The sequence below is a fragment of the Marmota marmota genome, unplaced genomic scaffold, assembly GCF_001458135.2.
Source record: "Marmota marmota marmota unplaced genomic scaffold, marMar, whole genome shotgun sequence".
Taxonomy (NCBI): Eukaryota; Metazoa; Chordata; class Mammalia; order Rodentia; family Sciuridae; genus Marmota; species Marmota marmota.
This window is the reverse complement of record NW_025999977.1, coordinates 20,765,069-20,785,530: the sequence shown is the minus strand read 5'-3', so window position 1 is coordinate 20,785,530 and position 20,462 is coordinate 20,765,069. Positions and strand designations below refer to the sequence as shown.

The following is a 20,462-nucleotide window of genomic DNA, read 5'->3' as shown; positions in this document are numbered from 1 at the left end:
GTTACAAATTATTTAATAATTTAAAAATATTGTTATGCATATGACTCTTTGAGAGGCACATTAAGCTGCTGACTTTTGAATCATAGCCTGTATGTTCTAGTATCTAGTCATTATCTTAGGCTAGGCAAATAGGAAGCCTCAAGCTCCCAGTTATTTAGGAAGATGATTCACAAAAGAAGCTCTACACCATGCATTTTGAAAGGTAAAAAATGTGAATATTAATGAATTTGTTTTAAAAGATTTCACTTTGCAAAGGAAAGTTTTTGACATCCTTGGATAGTCTGAGATGGGAAACATAGAAATCAAATGTTATTTTTAAGAAATAAAATTGCTCTTGATTTATGTTTTTATAGATTCTAAGGAGAGGTGGTGTTTAAAGTAACCATTTCCTATGACATAGAAAGAGGGTTTGTGGGTGAAGGGACTCTATATTTCCACTAATGAGTACACCAAGGCAAAAACATGCCTCCAGATATTCTGATATCACTCAAATTGTCACTTTTATGAAACTATTTTGAATACTTCTATGAGCTGCTCCTCCACTGTAATCTTATTATATTTACACTGTTTCCAAAGTTAGCTTTCAGGATGAGATTGTGATTTCCAGGCAATTTTCCAGGTTGGTTTTATTTCTTTGATAGAGACTATTAACATGTTGCGATATCATCAGCTATGACCCTGTCACATCAAGGATGAAGCATGAATGTCACTACATACAAATGAAAATGAAAATCAAGCCTTTCAGCTTTAACAAAAAGAACTGTAAGAAATTACTGGTCTTAAGAAATAATAAAGAGCAAAATACACCAATAGTAAAAAACAGAATGTGAGCCATATATTTCAGATCTGGAGGGGCATATCCAGGATTATAAAATTATATAAAATTCTACTTATCATTGTGCTCACTGGAGTTGCTGAATGTCTTATCTTACAATGCTCCCTTTCAAAAACAATTGGTTAGACATTTGGTGAATTTTTTTCTCAGCAAATGTCTTTGGCCAGTCTTTCTGGTTTTAATGATAGATTCAATTTAAAGAAATTGCTTCCAGATTTCTGTCTCCACCCTACCTATGAAAAAAAAGAGTTGCCTAAAATGATCTCATTAGATCAGAGTTCTATACTGTGTCTTAATAAGTGTGGAAGTTATTATAATTCTAGGCAATCCCTGAAAAGGATTTCAGATTTACAGGAGAAGATTTGACATTTCCAAGTACTTGGTTTCATTAATACTGTGAAAAGAAAATTGGAATTGTAGGCTCCTGGGGTGTTTGTGAATTGAGATTAGCACAATTTTTTTTTCCCTCTCATCCCTGAGAAACTCCAAAGTTTATTATTTTTCCCATGTTTGTGCTTCAGGACAATATAGGCCAGAAGCAGCAGTTACATATAATCACTCACAAGAAGGTATGCTTTAAAAAAAAATATATATATATATATTAGTTGTCAATGGGCCTTTATTTTATCTATATGCAGTGCTGAGAATGGAACCCAGTGCCTCACACATGCTAGGCAATCCCTTTACCACTGAGCCACAAGCCCAGTCCAAGAAAGTATGCTTAAATGTCCCATTTGAAGGAAGGCAGTGACCAAGGATCTACACTGCATACTCTGATTTTTACTTGTGGTTTTGTGAGAAAAGACAGATGTTGGATATTTCAGATCTCTCTCATTCTCCCCTCCTACCAACTCCTCCCATGCCCTGCCCATCCTGAACTTTACTCCTGCAGTCAAACAAGAATCTTTAAAGAGGACACGTTTGACAGATCTCAGGCCTTCCCCCATGAATTGGCAATTCAAAGAACTTGGAAATCAATCAACCTTTGCCACCTGCTTCATTGCTGGGTCTGACATTTTCCTAATGTATTCCAAACTGAAACTGCATATGTCTGAAGAGAAGTTCAGGCGTTCAAGGCCACCATTCTGACATGGAGAGGATCACTGTCTTCTCCAGAAATCTAAGTATTACATGGGAAGGAATGCTAGGTGTGGATGAAATTATGTGCCTACATGACAGAAAACAGGCTGCTGCCTCAACTGGTATCACATGGAAGGAGAGACAATGGCCAACTATGCCTTGTATGATTTGGATGACACTGGAAATGAACAGAGAAACACAGACATTCTTCCTTGACTGTGGGAAGCCATAAGATCATGGCATTTACAGAATCCTGTTCTTCAGTTAACCTGTGTGCCCACAGCTTAGTCAATTGCTGGTTCTTTGGACTTTTTACATGGTAAAGATGTCCATTAGGTTTTCTAAGAACCCTTGAAAGCATCATATTGTTTATTAAAGTACCAATGTGCCTACAGTTCTCATGACATTTCGTAGCCTGCTCACAGCTGTTACTCAAATATATCTTCCATTTTTTTTTTCAAAAGAAGCATCCATCATAACCATATTGCTGTCCCTACATCTCACACATACCAAAATTCTACCTCCATGAGTTGTTTATAGGGTCTTATTCCTCCTTCTTGTCTAAGTGGTATTTATCTTTTAAGATGTAACTTAAACTCTTTTGTGAAGTTTTTCTAGAATTTTCCCTCCTCCTGTCAATGAATATACAATGAACTATAGTTATGTTACAGGGACAAGATGGTATAGCAGATAGCCAAGGGCACTGGAAAATGCCCTTACAGACTGAAATATAGTGACGTAAAGAGACAACAGCTATCCCTCTCCTTGGTCTATACCCAAAGGACTTAAAAAGAGCATACTACAGGGACACAGCCACATCAATGTTTATAGCAGCACAATTCACAATAGCTAAACTGTGGAACCAACCTAGATGCCCTTCAATAGATGAATGGATAAAAAAATGTGGCATATGTACACATTTACTCAGCAATAAAGGAGAATATTACTCAGCAATAAAAGAGAATAAAATCATGGCATTTGCAGGTAAATGGATGGAGTTAGAGGAGATAATGCCAAGTGAAGTTAGCCAATCCCAAAAACCCAAATGCTGAATGTTTCCTCTGATACAGGAGGCTGATTCGTAGTGGGATAGGGAGACGGAGCATGGGAGAAATAGACAAACTCTAGATAGGGCAGAGGGGTAGGAGGGAAAGGGAGTGGGCATGGGGTTAGAAATGATGGTGGAATGTGATGGTCATTATTATCCAAAGTACATGTATGAAGACACGAATTGGTGTGAATATGCTTTGTGTACAACCAGAGATATGAAAAAATGTGCTCTATATGTATAACAAGAATCGTAATGCATTCCACTGTCATATATAAATTAAAAAATTAATTAAAACAACAACAAAAAAAGAGAGACAACAACAAAGAATCACACAGGCACAAAATAACAGCTCGGAGATGCATGATGGTAGAAAACTCACAGCAGTGGGACCAAGGATTATGATTTACACTAGGGAATGAGAAGTGGGCAGGAGAGTCTTCTAATAAGAAAGAACAACATGTGGCATGACCTTGAGGAAGGAAAGAGCTTTATTTTCAGGAACAGAACAAGAGCCAGAATAGCTGCAGCATAGTGAGGTTAGAGGAAGAGTGAAATATTTGAAGGTAGACATAGAATTTATTGCCCAGATTGTAGACCATGGAATGAGGTCATAAATGAAAACACAGGCACTTCTGACTCCATAAATAATCATTTTACAGAGGCATCACTAACAAAAGTGAAAGTGCAAATGAGAAAGGAAGGGAGAAAATGTTTGAAATGCCATGCTAGACCTAAGGAAGTACCTCTCAAATACAAAGAGTATACACCAATTGACATAGAAAAATACAAACAACCCTGTAGAAGAATAGGCAAAATACCCAGAGGCACAGGTGAAGAGATGTGAATGCTGGTAAAAATATGACTTTTTCATTTGTTTTGAGGAATTAATCCAATAACCATTTGAAATTAAAAATAGATAAATTCGCTATCTATTATATCACCAATTTTGATATGGATTCTATATTATAATAAAATCTTACTGAGATGTTACATTTTGTTATTTTTCAGGCTTGATTATAAGTCCTTTGACAGTTTCCTGTGACTTTAATTCTCTTTCTTACCAATTTCTCTACCTTCCAATCTCTAATAAAATTGAACAAAATTGTCTGCAAAGTGTAGTTTTCTAACTCATGGAAGATTTTTGTAAGCTGATAAATGTGCAGGGGTAAAATGCCGCGAACATTGCCAGAAAGTGTGAGAGATCTTTGATTTCAGATTTTTAGCAAAGATGGCTAGAAGTGGGCAAAACACTGGTCATAATATTTTAGATTCTTTATAAAATATTTTTACTTCAATACTTCCCTAACCCCTGCCCTCCATGATCTCTTCCATACAAGAGGTAATTATGTTTTATATATTTTTAAACCAGACATCACTTCTCCTGTACTTGAGAACTGGAATCATATGTATTAATGCAAATATCATATCTGTTTTCCTTATGCTTCCAAACAATATACTGCTGGATTACAATGACTGAAGTCACTAAGTTATTTCAAGGAACCCAAGTCAGCCATCTTCAGTTTTCACTTGGGTTCCTCATTTTTAATCAACATATCTGACATACACAGGGCTACAAATGGTTGATGGCGAACTTTGAGCTCCTTTCATCAATTCAGCAGAGTAGTCACAGAAGTTTCTAGGGTGTACTTTTCAGTACTCTTGCTAATGGAATGAGTGAAGAAGGGTCTCTCATCAGTCAAGCCAAACTTTCCATAATCGTCAGGCAGAAAGAAAAGTCACCCAAGCAATAGCTGAGAAAATCAGTTTCCAAGCTAGGGCATCCAGAGAATCTGTATATGTTTTTCATCAAAATGTATTACCTTTCAAAAAAATGCAAGAAGAGCTATATATGGAAATGTAGATGATACTCTTTATTCCTGATTTTTACTCAACTTTTGCTTCTTGATAGCAAAATAGGCTTACCGTCCTGGGAGCTCATCAACTACAACAGCCAGAAACAGACCCAGAAATCATTTTTCTTAAGTCACATTTCACTTTTATATATAGAGAGAAATTTGAACACTCTGTCTTATACAAAACCTGAGGATTTATTTCAAGGAAACCTCAAGGCTTGGAATCAGGAATTTGGAGAGAATCTGGTTTATAGTAAGACAAAAGTGGTACCATGGTACAGCTGGAGTAATGTGTGCTGTGTGTGTACAAGCATGTATGTGTGTATGTACCAGTGAATAATAAAGCACCTCTTCTACTTCTCTCATTGAAGTTGCTAATGTTGTCTTTTCCCCCTCACTTCATGAATTTGTAGGTACAGATAGATTTTTAAAGATTTCTAGAGAATATTTCACAATACCTTGGGATTAGCTTATATAGTTTATGTAGCTATTATTTTGCATTAGCAAAATCCGCTTTCTTTATTTCCTCCCAGATATTACACAGACTTAACTTTAGTAGATACTTCTAACATTACTTACAACTGTTGCTCAGTACAGCTATGTGATTTCTGACTCACTGCAATGCCTAAATATTTTTCTTATTTTATTAAGTGAACTTTGCTTTTATTAATTACTATTATATGGTACATTCTATATAACATTATAACACGTACTATATACACATTGTCAAGTTTATTCCTCATATACCACAATTATTTGGTATAGGTATTACCATTACTTTACAGGAAAGGGAACTGAGTCTCAAAGTAGTTAGCTTATTTAGCCTTCTAAGTGGCACAGATAAAATTTAAATCCAGGTCTATCTATGACTATTTGAGTTTCATACACTCTACATTTATGACTGCAGAGGGTTTTTTTTATTTCCTATTTTGTCACAACAATGCAAAAGATACTTTAGGTATCTTTCCTAAGCAGCTGTGCATTTCTACCCCTTCAACGTATGTTCTACTTCACCTCTTGCCATTTATCTGTCCTTTGCTGTAGGAGTTGAACTCCCACAGAATCTTAGAAAAGCAGTACAGAGTGGATAAAAGAATATGGGATTGACACTAGATTCTTGTCCAGGTGCTGCACCTAACTCACTAAGTGACAACTGGCAATTTGTCACCCTCTGCTAGCATTTCTTCATCAGAAACTCTATGGTGACACTTAAATTATTTACCTCCCAGGGTCACTGCAAGGATCAGATCAGGTGGACAATAAATATGCAAGTGCTCTGAAAAGGACAGGTCTTTATAAAAACCTCCACAGTGATGGTCTGATTACTTGCCTGTGTCTTTCACACAAAAGGTACTGAATGTGAAGTTGTCAATTAGACAATTTTATAACACGTACTATAAGCCCTGGCTTGGTCAGCTGTGGCAGTGGCAATATCTCTGTGGGGGGTAGGTGTATTTGAGGGCTTCCCTTTCATGAATGGAAGTCTTGTGAGTTCAGGTGGCAAAAAAGGGCAATTTACATCGCAAGGCTGCGTGTAAAGTGTGTTTCTGTTTATCTGTGAAACATTCTATCTTTGATGGATCAGTGCTTTCTGGCTTCTATGGTTGGAGTGAATTAAATTTCTCCCTCTTTTAAATTTTTATTATGATAGTTTATATTTTTATATGTCATGAAATCAATCATCTAAGACTATTCTTTGGTAATAGCTGATGATACGGTTTACTATCTTGGAAGTAATAACTCTTTTGATTAAGTTTTAGAGTTTCTAAAATTGTTCAGTCATTCTTTTTCCCTGCTCTGAAATCTCTTGGTGCATCCTGGCTGAAAACCAGGGTAGAGTTCCTAATGCACAGTTTTCAAGGGGGCACAGTGTAGTTTTCCTGATTTAGAACTGGGTCTATTCACTTTGGGTGAACATCTTTATATTCCTGTCATGAAGCTATTGCTGTCTCAATTTTCTTTTGTTGGGAAAAGATGATATTCTTTTTGGTGCAAGTGCAAAGTGCAATAGCTGAGGTGAAAGATGACACAGCTTCTCCTCTGAGCCCATTAGAGAGAAGGCTGTCAAGCCTAGAATTAGGAAATATGGAAGACAAGACATCCGTCATGGTTTGGGGGTGTTGTGTGGGTGGTTGTGCCCCGTAAGTCATGCTGCCCAGAGTGTTCCTGAGTGCCTTGACAGGAAGGGCAAGGGGATTATCAGAGCAAGTGGGACAGCTAATCATCCTTTTTCTCAAATGCTCAGTGGGGCCGAGCCCTCAGTTTATTTCTACCAGAAATAAGAATAGCAGATACGTGTGCCTCCCCCCACCATAGCAACTGAAATATAAACAGCTTAAGTCATTGTTCCTTTTTCACTAAGTTCATCATGGTTACTGAGAACAATTTTATATTGATAGAATTTAGATGTACTTTGAAAAACATTCTAGATGCTACAGTGCCAATTATTAATATTTCCCTTCTTGGCTGGGGACACAGATTCATTTCAATTTCTTTTATGATTTACTCCTTAGCTTCCTGGTGCTAATAAAATCTCATTTATCTTATCAAAGTTTCCGTGCGACAGACTGTATGCTAAGTGCATTTCAGGAATCCTCTCATTTTTATCAGCACCACAATGGCATGAGGATTTGACATTATTCATGTCATTTTGCACGTGCAAAAATTTGGGCATGAAAAGATTCAATGATTTGCTTCTGACTGCACAGCAGGTGGATGAACTTGGATTTGAACTCAGTCACCCTGACTTCTCAAGTTTACTCAATGAAACAAAAGACTGCAGTGGGCTCATACATGTGGCTTCTCTTTCTCCTAGGATTTTTAAATTTGTTTCTTTGTTTGTTCATGTAATTGATGGCTCTGGTGGTACTGGTATCTTTAACCTTGATAAATAATACAGGATTTCTTGTCTTATTTTATAGTGCTGGGCTTCTTATAACAATCTGTGGCTGAGTTAGGAGCTACTAATGATGACATTGATCTCATCAACAAGTCAGTGAGTTGAGATGAGACCTCGAGGCGAAAGCCAAATGTGGCATTTGCTGTTCCTTGGGACACATATGGTAACAAGGAAAGCATATTGGTTCTTTGTGGAGGCAGCGTGCCCTGTGGAGTGGAACACAGAACATGCTGCCTTACCTCTGATGGCATCAGAGGAAATGTAATTAATAAGGTAGAAAGAAAACTCCACAGGAACCAATTTCATTATCAAAACAGGCATTTGACATGACTTGCAAGAGAATGGGACTTCATTCTTTCTGAATTTCAGGTTTTAATAAGAAACAGACTTACCCTATATTTTTCTGAACCTATGCTACATTTCTCCTTTCAAGGTGGGCGAATATTTTAGAGCCTGAAAATGTATCCCATTGTCTCCCTCCAAAGCACAACAGGATGCGTGTCACACTTCAGAAAGGCTTTTATAGTATTCGAGCATTTTCTAATAAAAATATAATTTTAAACATGTTGTTAATACTTTAAGGCTAGACTCATACAGGCTGCTTATAAACTTAGTCTGTACTCACTACTGAACAATTTTTCTGCTGCTGTAGGAAGGTTCTAGATTAGCTTCCATATATTTTTCTTAGACATTCAAATAAATGTATAATCTAAGTCAGCAAACTCACATGCTAATTATTATAGTAAGATATTCTAATAGAGCCCACTCTTTCTAACACTAAAAGGGGCTGTGTTTGTCTTTCACTCATATCAAACCTGCATGCTTTATGAAGAACCTGCATAGAATAATTAATTTACTGGAATAAAACCTACGGTGGTAGCTGCAACTCCTCTACCTATTATGAGATTCATCATAATTATTTATTAAACCTTAAGTATGTGCCAGATACTCTGCCAAGCACTGTGTATGCATATTCTTTTTTTTCAATCTCATAGTAACCACATTCTCTTCACTTTTCCAGCTAAGAAATTGAGCATCAAAAATACTAAATAGTTTTCCCATGACTGGGAAAGGTCTGCATCTTAAACTAGTTCTACTTCAAATCTGGCCATAACTAATATTCACTTTTGGTTTCATATCACAATTATTACAAAATGCTGTTAGGAGCTTTTTAAAAGTATAAAAAAAATCCATCCATCCTATTATATTGTAAAAAAGAAATCCAAAATGCACATCAGGTTCAAAATAGTTCAGGTTAAATAAAAATCGCTATATTCTGAAAAAAAAAAAGCCTTTTGTTTGTTCTTCTGTTTTATGCTAGTCTTCTAGTAAAAACTAATTTTGTGTGATGAAAACTGGTTGCTGGGAAATCTGACCTCAGGCTGAGCTGGAGATAGGCCTTCCTTCTATTTCTAGGTCTCTAGCCTTTCCAAAGTCTTCCTCTGCTCCTTCGATATGTAAATATTTAAAAACTTCTTTCCAGTTTTATAAATCAAAACTAGTCAAATCAAGGGCGTGGTAGCCATCCTTTCTGTTTGTGCCTCTATGTCACAGCTTCTGCAGGAGGACAGGAGCCTAATTTTGGTGGGCTCCTTGCTCCAACTTGAACATGACATTCCCTCATGAAGAACTTCACTTTTCCTTTGGATGAAGCCATTGAGCAAACACATTGGCCCCCAATACCTCCATCCTCACTCTTATAAACTTTCTAGCCTTTTTTCCTCCCAATGTGTTGAACCAAGTCCGTGTCCTAGACTCCCTCTCCCACTGCCAATTTAATTTTGCACAATGTAAGTTTCATTCCAGTATCACTCTCGTTGGAAAAGCAGAGAAATTATAGAATGATGAGAGCTAAAGGGGTAGCTCAATGGTACAGTATTTGCCTAGCATGCATGAGGTTTTGGGTTCAGTTTCTGACGTTGTGTTAAAAAAAAAAGTAACAATGATATCTGGCGACTCTCTACTGTTTTAACCATATCCCATTAATTTTTACTCCAGTGTTCTGTAGTAAATAACACACACACACACACACACACATACATATTTAATCCTCCAGAAAGTTACATCATATGTATGTAATATAATATACTAGATTGGGAACTTTATTTTTATATATATATATATTTGTGTGTATGTATGTATGTGTGTGTGTGTATATATATATATATATATATATATATATATATATATATATATATATATATATATATATAAAGTTCCCAATCGAGTATGTTATATCCTGAGAGTTGGCTTCTGCATCATTGCCCAAATTCCAGATGCCTATTCTGAATGAGGTACTGGAACTGTGGTGCTGACTCTGACCTACTACTCAAGATCTGCCATCATATTACCTAATATGGAACACATTCATTAGTGCTGTTATTCTGGCTGCAGCTAAAACTTATTCATTTTAACAGCAATGTGTTGGTTACTATGGGCTAATGAAACTAACATTTCAGTAATTATATAGTAAATACCTGAAATTTAAATATAGAACAAAATTATCTTCTAATCAGGTTCTAAAAATATGATCTAATAAGTGATATATTCCTTTAAATAATTAAGGTTACTTACTTAATGAAAAGATGCATCTTGTTCAACATACATATCTTTATTCCTACTGTGGGTAATGGGAACATTCAATAGAAATCCTTTGATCTTTTCTCAAAATAGCACACTGGAAAGCCACTCAAAATTGCATGGTAATTTTACCTTAATGAAGAGTAATACATGTAGGGGAGCTTTTGCCATCAAATTTAAATGTATGCCATAGGATTATTTAAATAAACATCTTAAAAATTGGTCCTATTTTTGTGAGGTACCAGGATGTTAGAGAAACAATCTCTGCATTCCAAGAAACTAACAGCTCATATTTTCTAAAGTATAGAGCCTACTTCCTCTTTCATTTAACAGTAAGTAAATTAATCTCTCTGAATCTCCCTAGCTATGAAGATAATTTATAGTCTTGGAAAATAGTGAAATAGAATACCACTTATACAGAGCCAAGAACAATAGTGGGCATAGACTAAATCCTCCCTGACTAAAAGTCATTCCTGTGATCAATCACTACCCACGATCTGAACTCTGGTCAATGTGATATAACTATGCAAGCTCTGCAATGGTCCTTCATGGCTGGAGCCATCCCCTCATCTCCACTGACTCAGCTGATGTTTAAAAGATGTCAAAAACAAAAAATGGATGATCTCTCTCTTTCCTTTCGACAAACCAGATATTTTATTATTTGATGGAGCTCTTCTTTCCTCCGTTGACAAAGGTTTAATTGATCTGAAAGTGGCCCCACTATCCCATGAGCTACCCCCCCCCACATAAGTGCAAAGAGAATTGACACATTACTCTTAGCATTGTAAATCTAAGAGGAAATTGTCTTCCCTTAATAGGGCTCCCAGGAAACAGGAAACTGAACTGTTCTGTGTGTCACAAATAATAAATTGGAGTTATTCATCAGGAAGCTCCCACACCAAAGAGGGTTATTATTTTCACTTAAGGTCTTGAATATCAACATAAAAAATCACCTATTCCAAACTTCTCTAGGAGTTTTGAGAAAGGCTTACACTTACAAGAAGGCCCCAAATAAAGACACACAGATGTGTGTGATTAAAGGCCATCTGGGACCTCAAGTGGTTTTGCAGTATTGCCATTTTGTTAATTCACTAAGTGAATCTGAAATGTAAGGTTTCAAAGCAATCTGTTCTACAAAGACTTATGTTCATGTGAAATAAAAAGGAATCTTGGAAAATATGTATATTTCTGAAACATAAATAGTAAATAACAGGAGATACTCATATAACAGTTCTTCTGAGCAAGGTATTGTTCTTCAACTTGCCTTCCATATGTTAATCAATTCATTCCAACAACCACATCACTTGGCAGAGGGAGAAGCACAAAAGGTGCAAGTGTTTTGTGAGGAAAAGTGTGAAGAAAAGGTCATTCATCTGTCAGGTATGTGGGCAGCTCACAGCAGGCATTTTAGGACAGCGATGGCCTGTGACCTCAGGCTGCTGGATTTCTACCTGTGACTAAGAGTTGGGGTTCACTTAGCTCTCCTAAATGTCATAGCCATCTTTTCATATCTTAAAACTCTGCTTGTACCACAGTGCAGTTATCATACGAGGCAAACCACAGGACAGTGCGGCTAGAATCAAGTATAATTGAGTTCCATGTGTTCCCACCCAGGGGGTTGTCCCTGATCTAGTTTCAACATGTACAGTTCCCATCAGGAGGCCTGAGTGGTATTATCAGTTGCCCACCAATTTTCAGCCAGGAAAAGAAGCAGCATTACGTGAAGAGTAAAAATAGCTTGAATATTATTTTTATATGACTGAATTGGGAAACAAGGAAAGCTGACATTTATGCTCTACCTTATGCCAAACATTGCAATAAGTGCCTCAAGCATATTAATTGTAATTCTTGCAACACCTCTGAAAATAAGTGATATTTTGTTGTCATAGGTGAGGAACCAGAAAATCAGAAAGAATAACTAAAATGGCATCTAGAGTAGAATGAAAAAAAAAGCCCTTGTCAGAATAGAATTCAAGGTATAAACTCTGTTTTTGCCTCCACAGTTAGCACAGCAGTGGATGTAAACCAGGACTCAATAATATCTAATCAACGATGAATTGAAAACTAAATACACAACTACCCTCTTTGTTAGAGTCCTGGGTGGAAAGTAATTCAAATTATCAAACACTTAATAAAAGGTATAATTATGAGTTCTCAAGATAATACTGGATTTTTTTTCTATTAACAGTCTTAGGAAGGCATCTAAATAATGAACACGGCAGATTTTTGCAGAGAAAAACCTAGTTTTGAAGGTGGGGAGGGTCTGAGAGATTAGAAAATGTTTATGCATAAATAAATCCTCAGGGAAGGTGAAGTACCTAAAAGACTGGACAATGCACTTATTAAAATAATTGTGCATCTACTTAGAAATATCTGCTTTCATTTACTTAAGGAATCACAAATGTGCATAGCAAACCTGTGCATTTCTGAATATTTACCTCAATATGTTACTTTTCTAAAAAAGCAATTTCCCCAGATTTGACCTGCTGATATCTGAAATGCTTTTCCTCAAGATGCATCTAACAGTATCCAAAGCCCAAGGACATTAGCAATTAGAGATTTAAGATAAACAGTTCATTCACAAAGAAAGACTTGTAGGAGGGGAATCTTAATGTGAAATAATATTCATTTTCAAACAAGATAAGAAATTAATGTGCATTCCTAAATGATAGGTGGAAACTAGAAAAGTCATAAAACATAAGACCAGAAGAGATAATTTCACAAGTTAGGCTGACAGTGAATGAACACACCATGTAACAGAATCTGAAATTCTTGCTTTAACAGAAATTGATGAATTGAAAACTAAGGAGTGAGGAAGGAAACACTGAAGGAAAGAATAAGAATTTACAGAAGGCTTGAGTATTAAAAAGTAGCCATCATTAGGTGGAATCAGGAAAAGTTCATCTTGTGTTTTGGGTAAAAGACTTTGGTGCAACAGAAAATAATTATGCTTCCAGAACAAGTCTCCACATGGGGAGCAAACAAACAGGGTTCCTGCTTTGTGAAGTGTACCTTCTGGTGGGGGATGCAAGCTATATACATTAATGAAACAGTGGCAGGTAAGTAAACGTGATGGTTTCAGGCACTGAGAGATGTGGTAAAGAAGATCATCTGGAGAGTAGATACTGCAAGCTCCTACTCACATGAGTGCAAAGAGAATTGTGTTAAGGTATTTAACAAAGCAGACAAAAATCAGGGGAAACAAGAGGAGAAGAGGGAGACAGAAAGATTCTGTTGGTCTCCTCTGCACCATCTCCTTCTCTTCTCTCCCCACCATCCTGTTTTCCCGTAAACCATGGGCAGAGACAATGGACCAATCTCTAAGAAATGGTTAGTGAGACCTATAAGCAAGGGCTAGAATAATTGGGCCATTTAGTTCAAGAAGAAAGAAAAAGTGACAATTTTACTTGCAATTAGAGTCCTTGCACTGGATTTACTGGGTACTTAAGGTACAGACTGTATAAAGAAGATGTTAGTCTGTACGGAGACAGCAAAAGTGGGAAGCAGATCAAAGAAAATCAGCAGGAGCTGCGATTAGTAAAAACCTAGGCCGTTTTTACATTGTTTGAACACTATTAAAATGCTGAAAAAGAATCAACTACCCTGAAAAAAAATACTAATTGGGAAAAACAAAACTATATACTTCTACACACATAAACACCAGCCTTTGTAATTGGACTAATTCAAGTTGGAGGATCTTACAGAAGATGAGATACAAAAAAAATGTCCTGGTGTGATGAATTAGCACCAGAAAGGCTGGGCATGTCAGCCTAAGAGAAATGAGGAAAGGGAATGTAAAGGTGGGAGAAAGCAGAGAGCTGGGAATATATGACAATAAGACAAAAAGCAATTCCTAAAATCCCTATTATTTATTTATTTGTTTTTTTATGAGCATAGAGAGAGCTGTGAGAATACCAATAAAAACAAAGGTACAATCTTGGCCAAGAGACCCATAATGGTGTCATGAGGTGGCTGGCTGTATCTGTCCATACAACCAAAAGGGACTGGTGGTTGAGACTGAGGAGTGCAGTATTGAATGGATGGTCACCAGAGATCTAACAGTTACAACTGATGGGCGATGTCAGGGCTGACAGTCTTGACCGTGGGGTGGAGCCTAGGAAGGAGGGTGGGAACACCTGTACCCACCCTTGTTGAGAGGGAGCTTTTTCACTCCTGCTCCTCACTGCATTCAGCAGCTGCTCTCTAAGTGTTTGCATCAGTAGCTACAGTCAGTGGGGGGAAGTGACAGTCCAAAAAGATGTATTCATCTGTTGAAGGGCACCTAGGTTGGCTCCATAGCTTAGCTATTGTGAATTGTGCTGCTGTAAACATTGATGTGGTGTGTCACTGTTGTGTGCTGATTTTAAGTCCTTTGAGATGTCATGCTAAGTGAAATAAACCAATGCTCCCCCCAAAATGAAGGTCAATGTTCTCTCTGATATGTGGAAGTTAAACCACAATAACAGTGAGGGAGGGTGAAAAGAATAGAAGTTCAGTACATTAGACAAAGGGGAATGAAGGGAAGGGGGAGGGGGAAGGGAACAGGAATGACAGTGGAATGAATCTGACATATTTTCCTATGTATATATAGGAATAAATCACAGTGAATCTCAACATGGGGTCCTAATTAGAATAAAATCCACAAAATGGGATCCTAATTAGAATAAAATATATTCTATGCTTATATGTTTGCATCAGAATGCATTCTACTGCCGTGGATAGCTAAAAAGAACAAATAAAACAAAAAGAGAGGTGGCTCTGTATCCTGAAACTTTTATTCAATGTTTTATAATGATAGGTTTATTTTAAAGTGGAACTTTCACAAAAATGTAAATTTGTCATTTTATCATGACATGCAGGTCTCTTGAGGTTGTAGGTGACATCTACGGAGGTCATAAACTAGCAGACAGAGGTTGGTTCATATCCTCTACAGTCATGTCGTTAACACAAACAAGAGAGTAACTGAATTTCAAGAAACAACTCTTTGATAAAGGAAACTAATGTGAGTGACCCTATGAACATAGGGAATCAAATCCAGATTGTGATTCATTTATTTTCAGGATCCACAGTCTCCACATAAGGCACAAAGGCTATATGGAAAGTGTTATGTGTTAGTCACATCAGATGAGATACAAATATGTCATAAAGAAGGAGGAAAAATTATGCATTGTCTACAAGTAAAATGCATACATTTGAATTTCAGGGAACCATAGCAAGACTCAAATATTTCTCTATTAAATCTACCAAGGACTCTACCTGCTGTTTTCTTTACTACTGCCACAATACTCTCACTTCCCAAAATTCAGAAATACATCGCTTAAGATAATTTGCTGGCAGAGTGAATGGTGGGGATGTTTTGTGAGTACAAAGGTCAAATAATTTTGTACAATGCACTGCAATTTTTTAGCCTTACAATTTTACTATAAGTGACCCAAAGGAAAGTCCATTATACTGTTCTACACAAAAATTATGCTGTGAGCTAATGGAAAATGAACTGCAAGGTAGCAACCCTGTATGCTGTCCCCCATCACTTTTTCTGAAATATATATTCTTCGTGGGTTTTGTTTTAAAAAACATTTAAAAAATAAATGTGGGTAAATTTGTCCTTGTAAAAAGGGAGGACCCTAATCAAATACAACATTATAGAATGGGGGACCCTTCTACACATAAATGGACAGCTCTTCTGGGAATGTGACATGCAACAAAGAATTACAGTAAAGCCAAGGAAGTAAGAAAAAAAGTCGACTAACCTAACCCACCTGAGCTCGGCTCACAGGGGTCAATGTCCTCATCATCGCTGGGACACTCTGCTGAGGCCACAAGGATGTCATCTGTGGTCTGCAAAAGAATCACATTCAAAAGATCAATTTAAGGGGTCCTAAGAGATCCTCTTACCTTTGTCACATTGACAAGTGAAACACAGTTCTCGTCACCTCACAGGTTGAGAAATCAAATTTATTATTTCCCTTCCCAAAGACACAAAGCTTAAATTCACAAACTTATTCTAGATCTCTCATGAAAGTATCTGCATGTTTGTGAAAACTTGATGACACCTTAATTACACGAGGACATAGAAAGGGTGATGGCCAATGTGTAGATACACATCCATTCAAATGTAGAGGAAAGCTACATGTAGTAGTGTATAGATGTTTAAAACAAGCTGGCAGAAACAGATGATCTGAAATTTATTACAGCCCTAGAGTGCTACAATGTATGCATCAGTAGGCTTTATGTAGTACTTGTGCTTGGCTTCCTGAAAGCAGAGCAGCCATAACCTTTTACATTCACGATCAGGTAGAGTTTGATAAATCTTTGAGATGTAGCTTGTCATTATTAGGAAACATAGATTGAGTAGAGAATTGGATATATCTCTCACTGATGCAAAAAATGAAGCAAATATAGTCCATTTAAGGTACTTTCCATTTGTGTTACGCTTTCACATTCAAATCTCATTTTTGCAATGTTCAGATAACAGGTATTGTTCCCCCATTGTCCTTTCCATCATTAAGGTTTCGTAATAAATGAAAAGTGTATTTCGAATAGAGTGGGGGAGAGGTGACCGCTTCCTCTGTGACATTCCAGTTGCTTCATTGCACTTATAGCAAAAAAGATAACTATCACTGTAATAAAAAGCAGAGTGTAAATCCTAGCAGTTAGTCACATAATCAACACATTGACAAGCGCCAAAGGTTGTTCTTTACTGCTACTTATAGCGGCAATAAAGTCAGCAGAGTTATTGCATGGAATTTGTGAAGGTGTCCATAAGATTTGGCTGATGCTAAAGTAAAACAGAGAGATTCCAAGGTACAAAAAGAAAAATATCTCATTATATCTGCTGAGGATTAAGGAGATTGGGAGTTTTTAGAGGAAACTCAGAATTGCAACATGGATGCAGCCATCATTTAAATGTGGAATTAAATATATATATATTTTCAAAGAAAAAAGCAGAAATATGGTATGACTTATTTTTACTAAAGGAGTCCCTAATATTGTCATGGAGAGGGTATAAATAAATACATTTTAAGAAAGTTGTGGCAGTTTGAAAAGTGGAACCAAGAGATGATGGAATTTTATGTCACATATTAGGTTTAAAAATCTTTCAAGCACAGGATCATTAATTTAGAATGCAGAGTTTGTTCAGACCCTAATACTTCACAATATAGTTGTAAATAAACACAAGCCATTAAGTAGCTTTAAATAGCATTTTGAGATCATTTTATTTCATTCTGATCTTATAGATTCTGAGAGAGTTTCCAGATTCATACATTTTGCTGCTATTATTTTAAAAGAAGAAGTTAAAAATATTGAATTTCCTGAAAGTATACCACTTAACAGTGAAAACTATCAGCAAGTAGAACAGTAGTCATGAGGTGTCTCTTATTAAAGTAGGTTTTAAAAGGGAGAGAATCATCCTCCTCTTGGCACAAGCTCATCATGCAGGATAAAATCCAAACTGACTTGATAATGACAAGTTATTGGATTATGTGGTCATGCAGGGCAATTGTTCCAATACATCCCTGAGCAGATAATCAGCTTTTTTTCTGGGAACAACTTTTGTGGAAAACTACCTTTATTCTCAACCAAAGTGGATACTCTTTCAAATTAATTAAAATTCAATTAATTAACTCAATTCAAGAGAATGTTTCATTTTTCTTGCTGAGTTTTAAATATAATTGATGCAATCAATTATATATTAATTATGCTCTTGTAATATTCTTGTCAGGCATACAGGGATGTGAATAAGTGCTTTAAACCAGTGGTTCTCATCTAAACAGTAATATTGTCACTTTTCCCCCCAGCCATGTGGGAAGACATTTGGTAACATCTAGAGATACTAAGGTTATTATGTTGGAATGATGCTGTGTGTCTGCTACTTTTGCAACAAGTAGGTAGAGACTAGGGATGTTGCTAACTAATCTAAAATGCTCTAATAACACAACTCTAACAGCAAATAATTATTTTTCCTAAGATGTCAATGTCAAAGTTTAAAAAAAAAAAAAACCTGCTGTAGAAGTTAAAGAACTACTCTGTGCTTTATTTTTCTCACTTGAAAAAAAATGGAGACTATAGCTTTATGTCTAGTGGCACATGCTTGTAATCACAGTGTTTCTGGAGGCTAAGGCAGGAGGATCAGGATCAAAGCCAGACCCAGCAATTTATCAAGGCCTTAAGCAACTTAGTGAGACTATCTCAAAAGGAAATGCTTGGGATGTAGCTCAGTGGTTAAGTGCCCCTGGGTTCAATCCCTGGTACCAAATATAAATAAATAAGTAATTAATGAAAAAAGGAAAAAGAATTTAAGAATTAAATTAGTACATGCAAAGTACCTAGGATAGAATCACACTGCAAATATTCATTTAAAAATTCCAATATTATCAACATTATCTTCGATATTCTATGAAAGTAGCACCATTTTAATTATATCATTTCCACTCCTTATAAATAATGTAATTTTATATTTTAAATCAAAAGTTGTATGTATGAATCATTTTTGACTTGAGGGCTCATATTAGTATTGATAAAAAGATACAGTCGCCATATAGGTACTTTGTTGAAATAAATGTCCATCTTTTACAGCCTAGGTTCAAATTGCAACTTAGGCAAACATCAAGTAAACAAAGAAGGATGCTCTTAACATACATTCATGGTCCAGAAATGTGTGACTTGGTGGACACTGCTTCATGGAGGCTAAATTATTTAGGCAACATAAATAAAAATTTCTTTTTAAAACTATTTTTCTTTGGAACAATTCCATAAAAAACAGAAAACATTGAGATTTTTCATTGTTACCTTTTACAAAACACAACCCAGAATAATAAAAGATGTCATACAATAATACCTTCTATAGAACTCTTATAGTAGGAGAAAAATCACTATACCCCTTTGTAAAAATATATTCTAGTTTTTAATGTATCTTTTTCTGGTATAATACATATACATTCTTGACTTTTACATATTTATTTTCTTCAGAAATTTAAAACCCAGCAACAATCTCGTGAATAAAAGATCTTAAATCAGTAGCTGCTTTGGCAGAAATCATCACGCTATGAAAAATCAGAAAGTGGCTCCAATGTAGGGGAAAAAAAGACAAAATCAGAAAGTAGTTCAAGTGTAGGGAAAAAAATCAAATTTCATTTTTGAGGTGGAATTAACTTAGTAATTTTTTAGGTAATGCTGTGTAATTTAAATGTAATTTACTGTTGTTGGAACTGCCTTTCCAGGACTCGCTGTTGTAAGAATGGTAGGAACAAATTCAAATATGACACATTAATCAATTCTATTCTTTAGTATACTTTTCCCTGATGTTTATAACCTTTGTCAGAACAGAGACAACCTGCTGTAAGAGATAGAAGAGTGATCAAGTAAAAGAATTAGCTTTACCTAACAGTCCATTTAGGTAAGTGTCTCTAACTGTGCATTTAACCACTCAGAGGTCAGAGGACCATGCTGATCTTCCCTGGTTCACAGCGGTCTGTGTATATATCTGGCAAGCATCTGTTCTTGTTTAAAATGTCTACCAAAATCAAGTCTTTCTACCTTTAGAGGAAAAAGATGAGTAGAACATGATTTAAGAAAGGAAGGCACTGAAACTTAATCTATCAGGTTCTGCATACGAGTAAGCCTTTGGAGAAAACATATTCTGGATGAGAAAGAAAGAATGTTCTCAATGTATAGAATAAGCCAGACCAATTTACTTCATCGTCAGGGATATTAGGGAAAGAGTATTTGGTAGGATAGAAACTACAGAAATGCTGATGTACTACTCTGCTCACCCAGTCTCCTCCACCCATCAGTAATGGTGGGATTTGCTTTATATACACTTGCTTCCACTTGAAAAACAAACAATCCAACTACATATCTGTGTGCTTACAAATACACGATAATAGAATGGCTGAATACAGCCTGTGATATTTTAACCCTGATAAGAACAGCATTCCTAGACTTTATTTCTGATGATAAAGAGCCATGCTGAAGACAAATACATTCCAGTGGAGATACCTTCCAGAAATCTTGACCAGAAAGACAATTCTGTTTGTGAAGAATTCACAACTGCAATAGAACGGCCACTGTGAATGTATTTTCACAAAGAAATCTTTGATTTTTGTAAAATTTTAATTGAAACTTTGTTTCTAAACAGCAATAGTCTATCCTACTATATACATC

The 20,462-nt window shown here is 36.1% G+C and overlaps 1 protein-coding gene across 50 annotated transcripts in view; it reads right to left on the bottom strand.

Moving 5' to 3' along the window:
- The window catches only part of Nrxn1 (neurexin 1), a 1,091,229-nt gene that overhangs the window by 8,376 nt on the left and 1,062,391 nt on the right, over window positions 1-20,462 (bottom strand). For 34 of the 50 annotated variants that reach the window (XM_048804359.1, XM_048804357.1, XM_048804363.1 and 31 more), the window contains one exon: window positions 16,049-16,136. In XM_048804359.1, the coding sequence (XP_048660316.1) occupies window positions 16,049-16,136 (88 nt within the window). The remainder of the gene's footprint in view (window positions 1-16,048; window positions 16,137-20,462) is intronic. The other 16 variants (XM_048804361.1, XM_048804376.1, XM_048804384.1 and 13 more) reach the window with 1 other exon arrangement.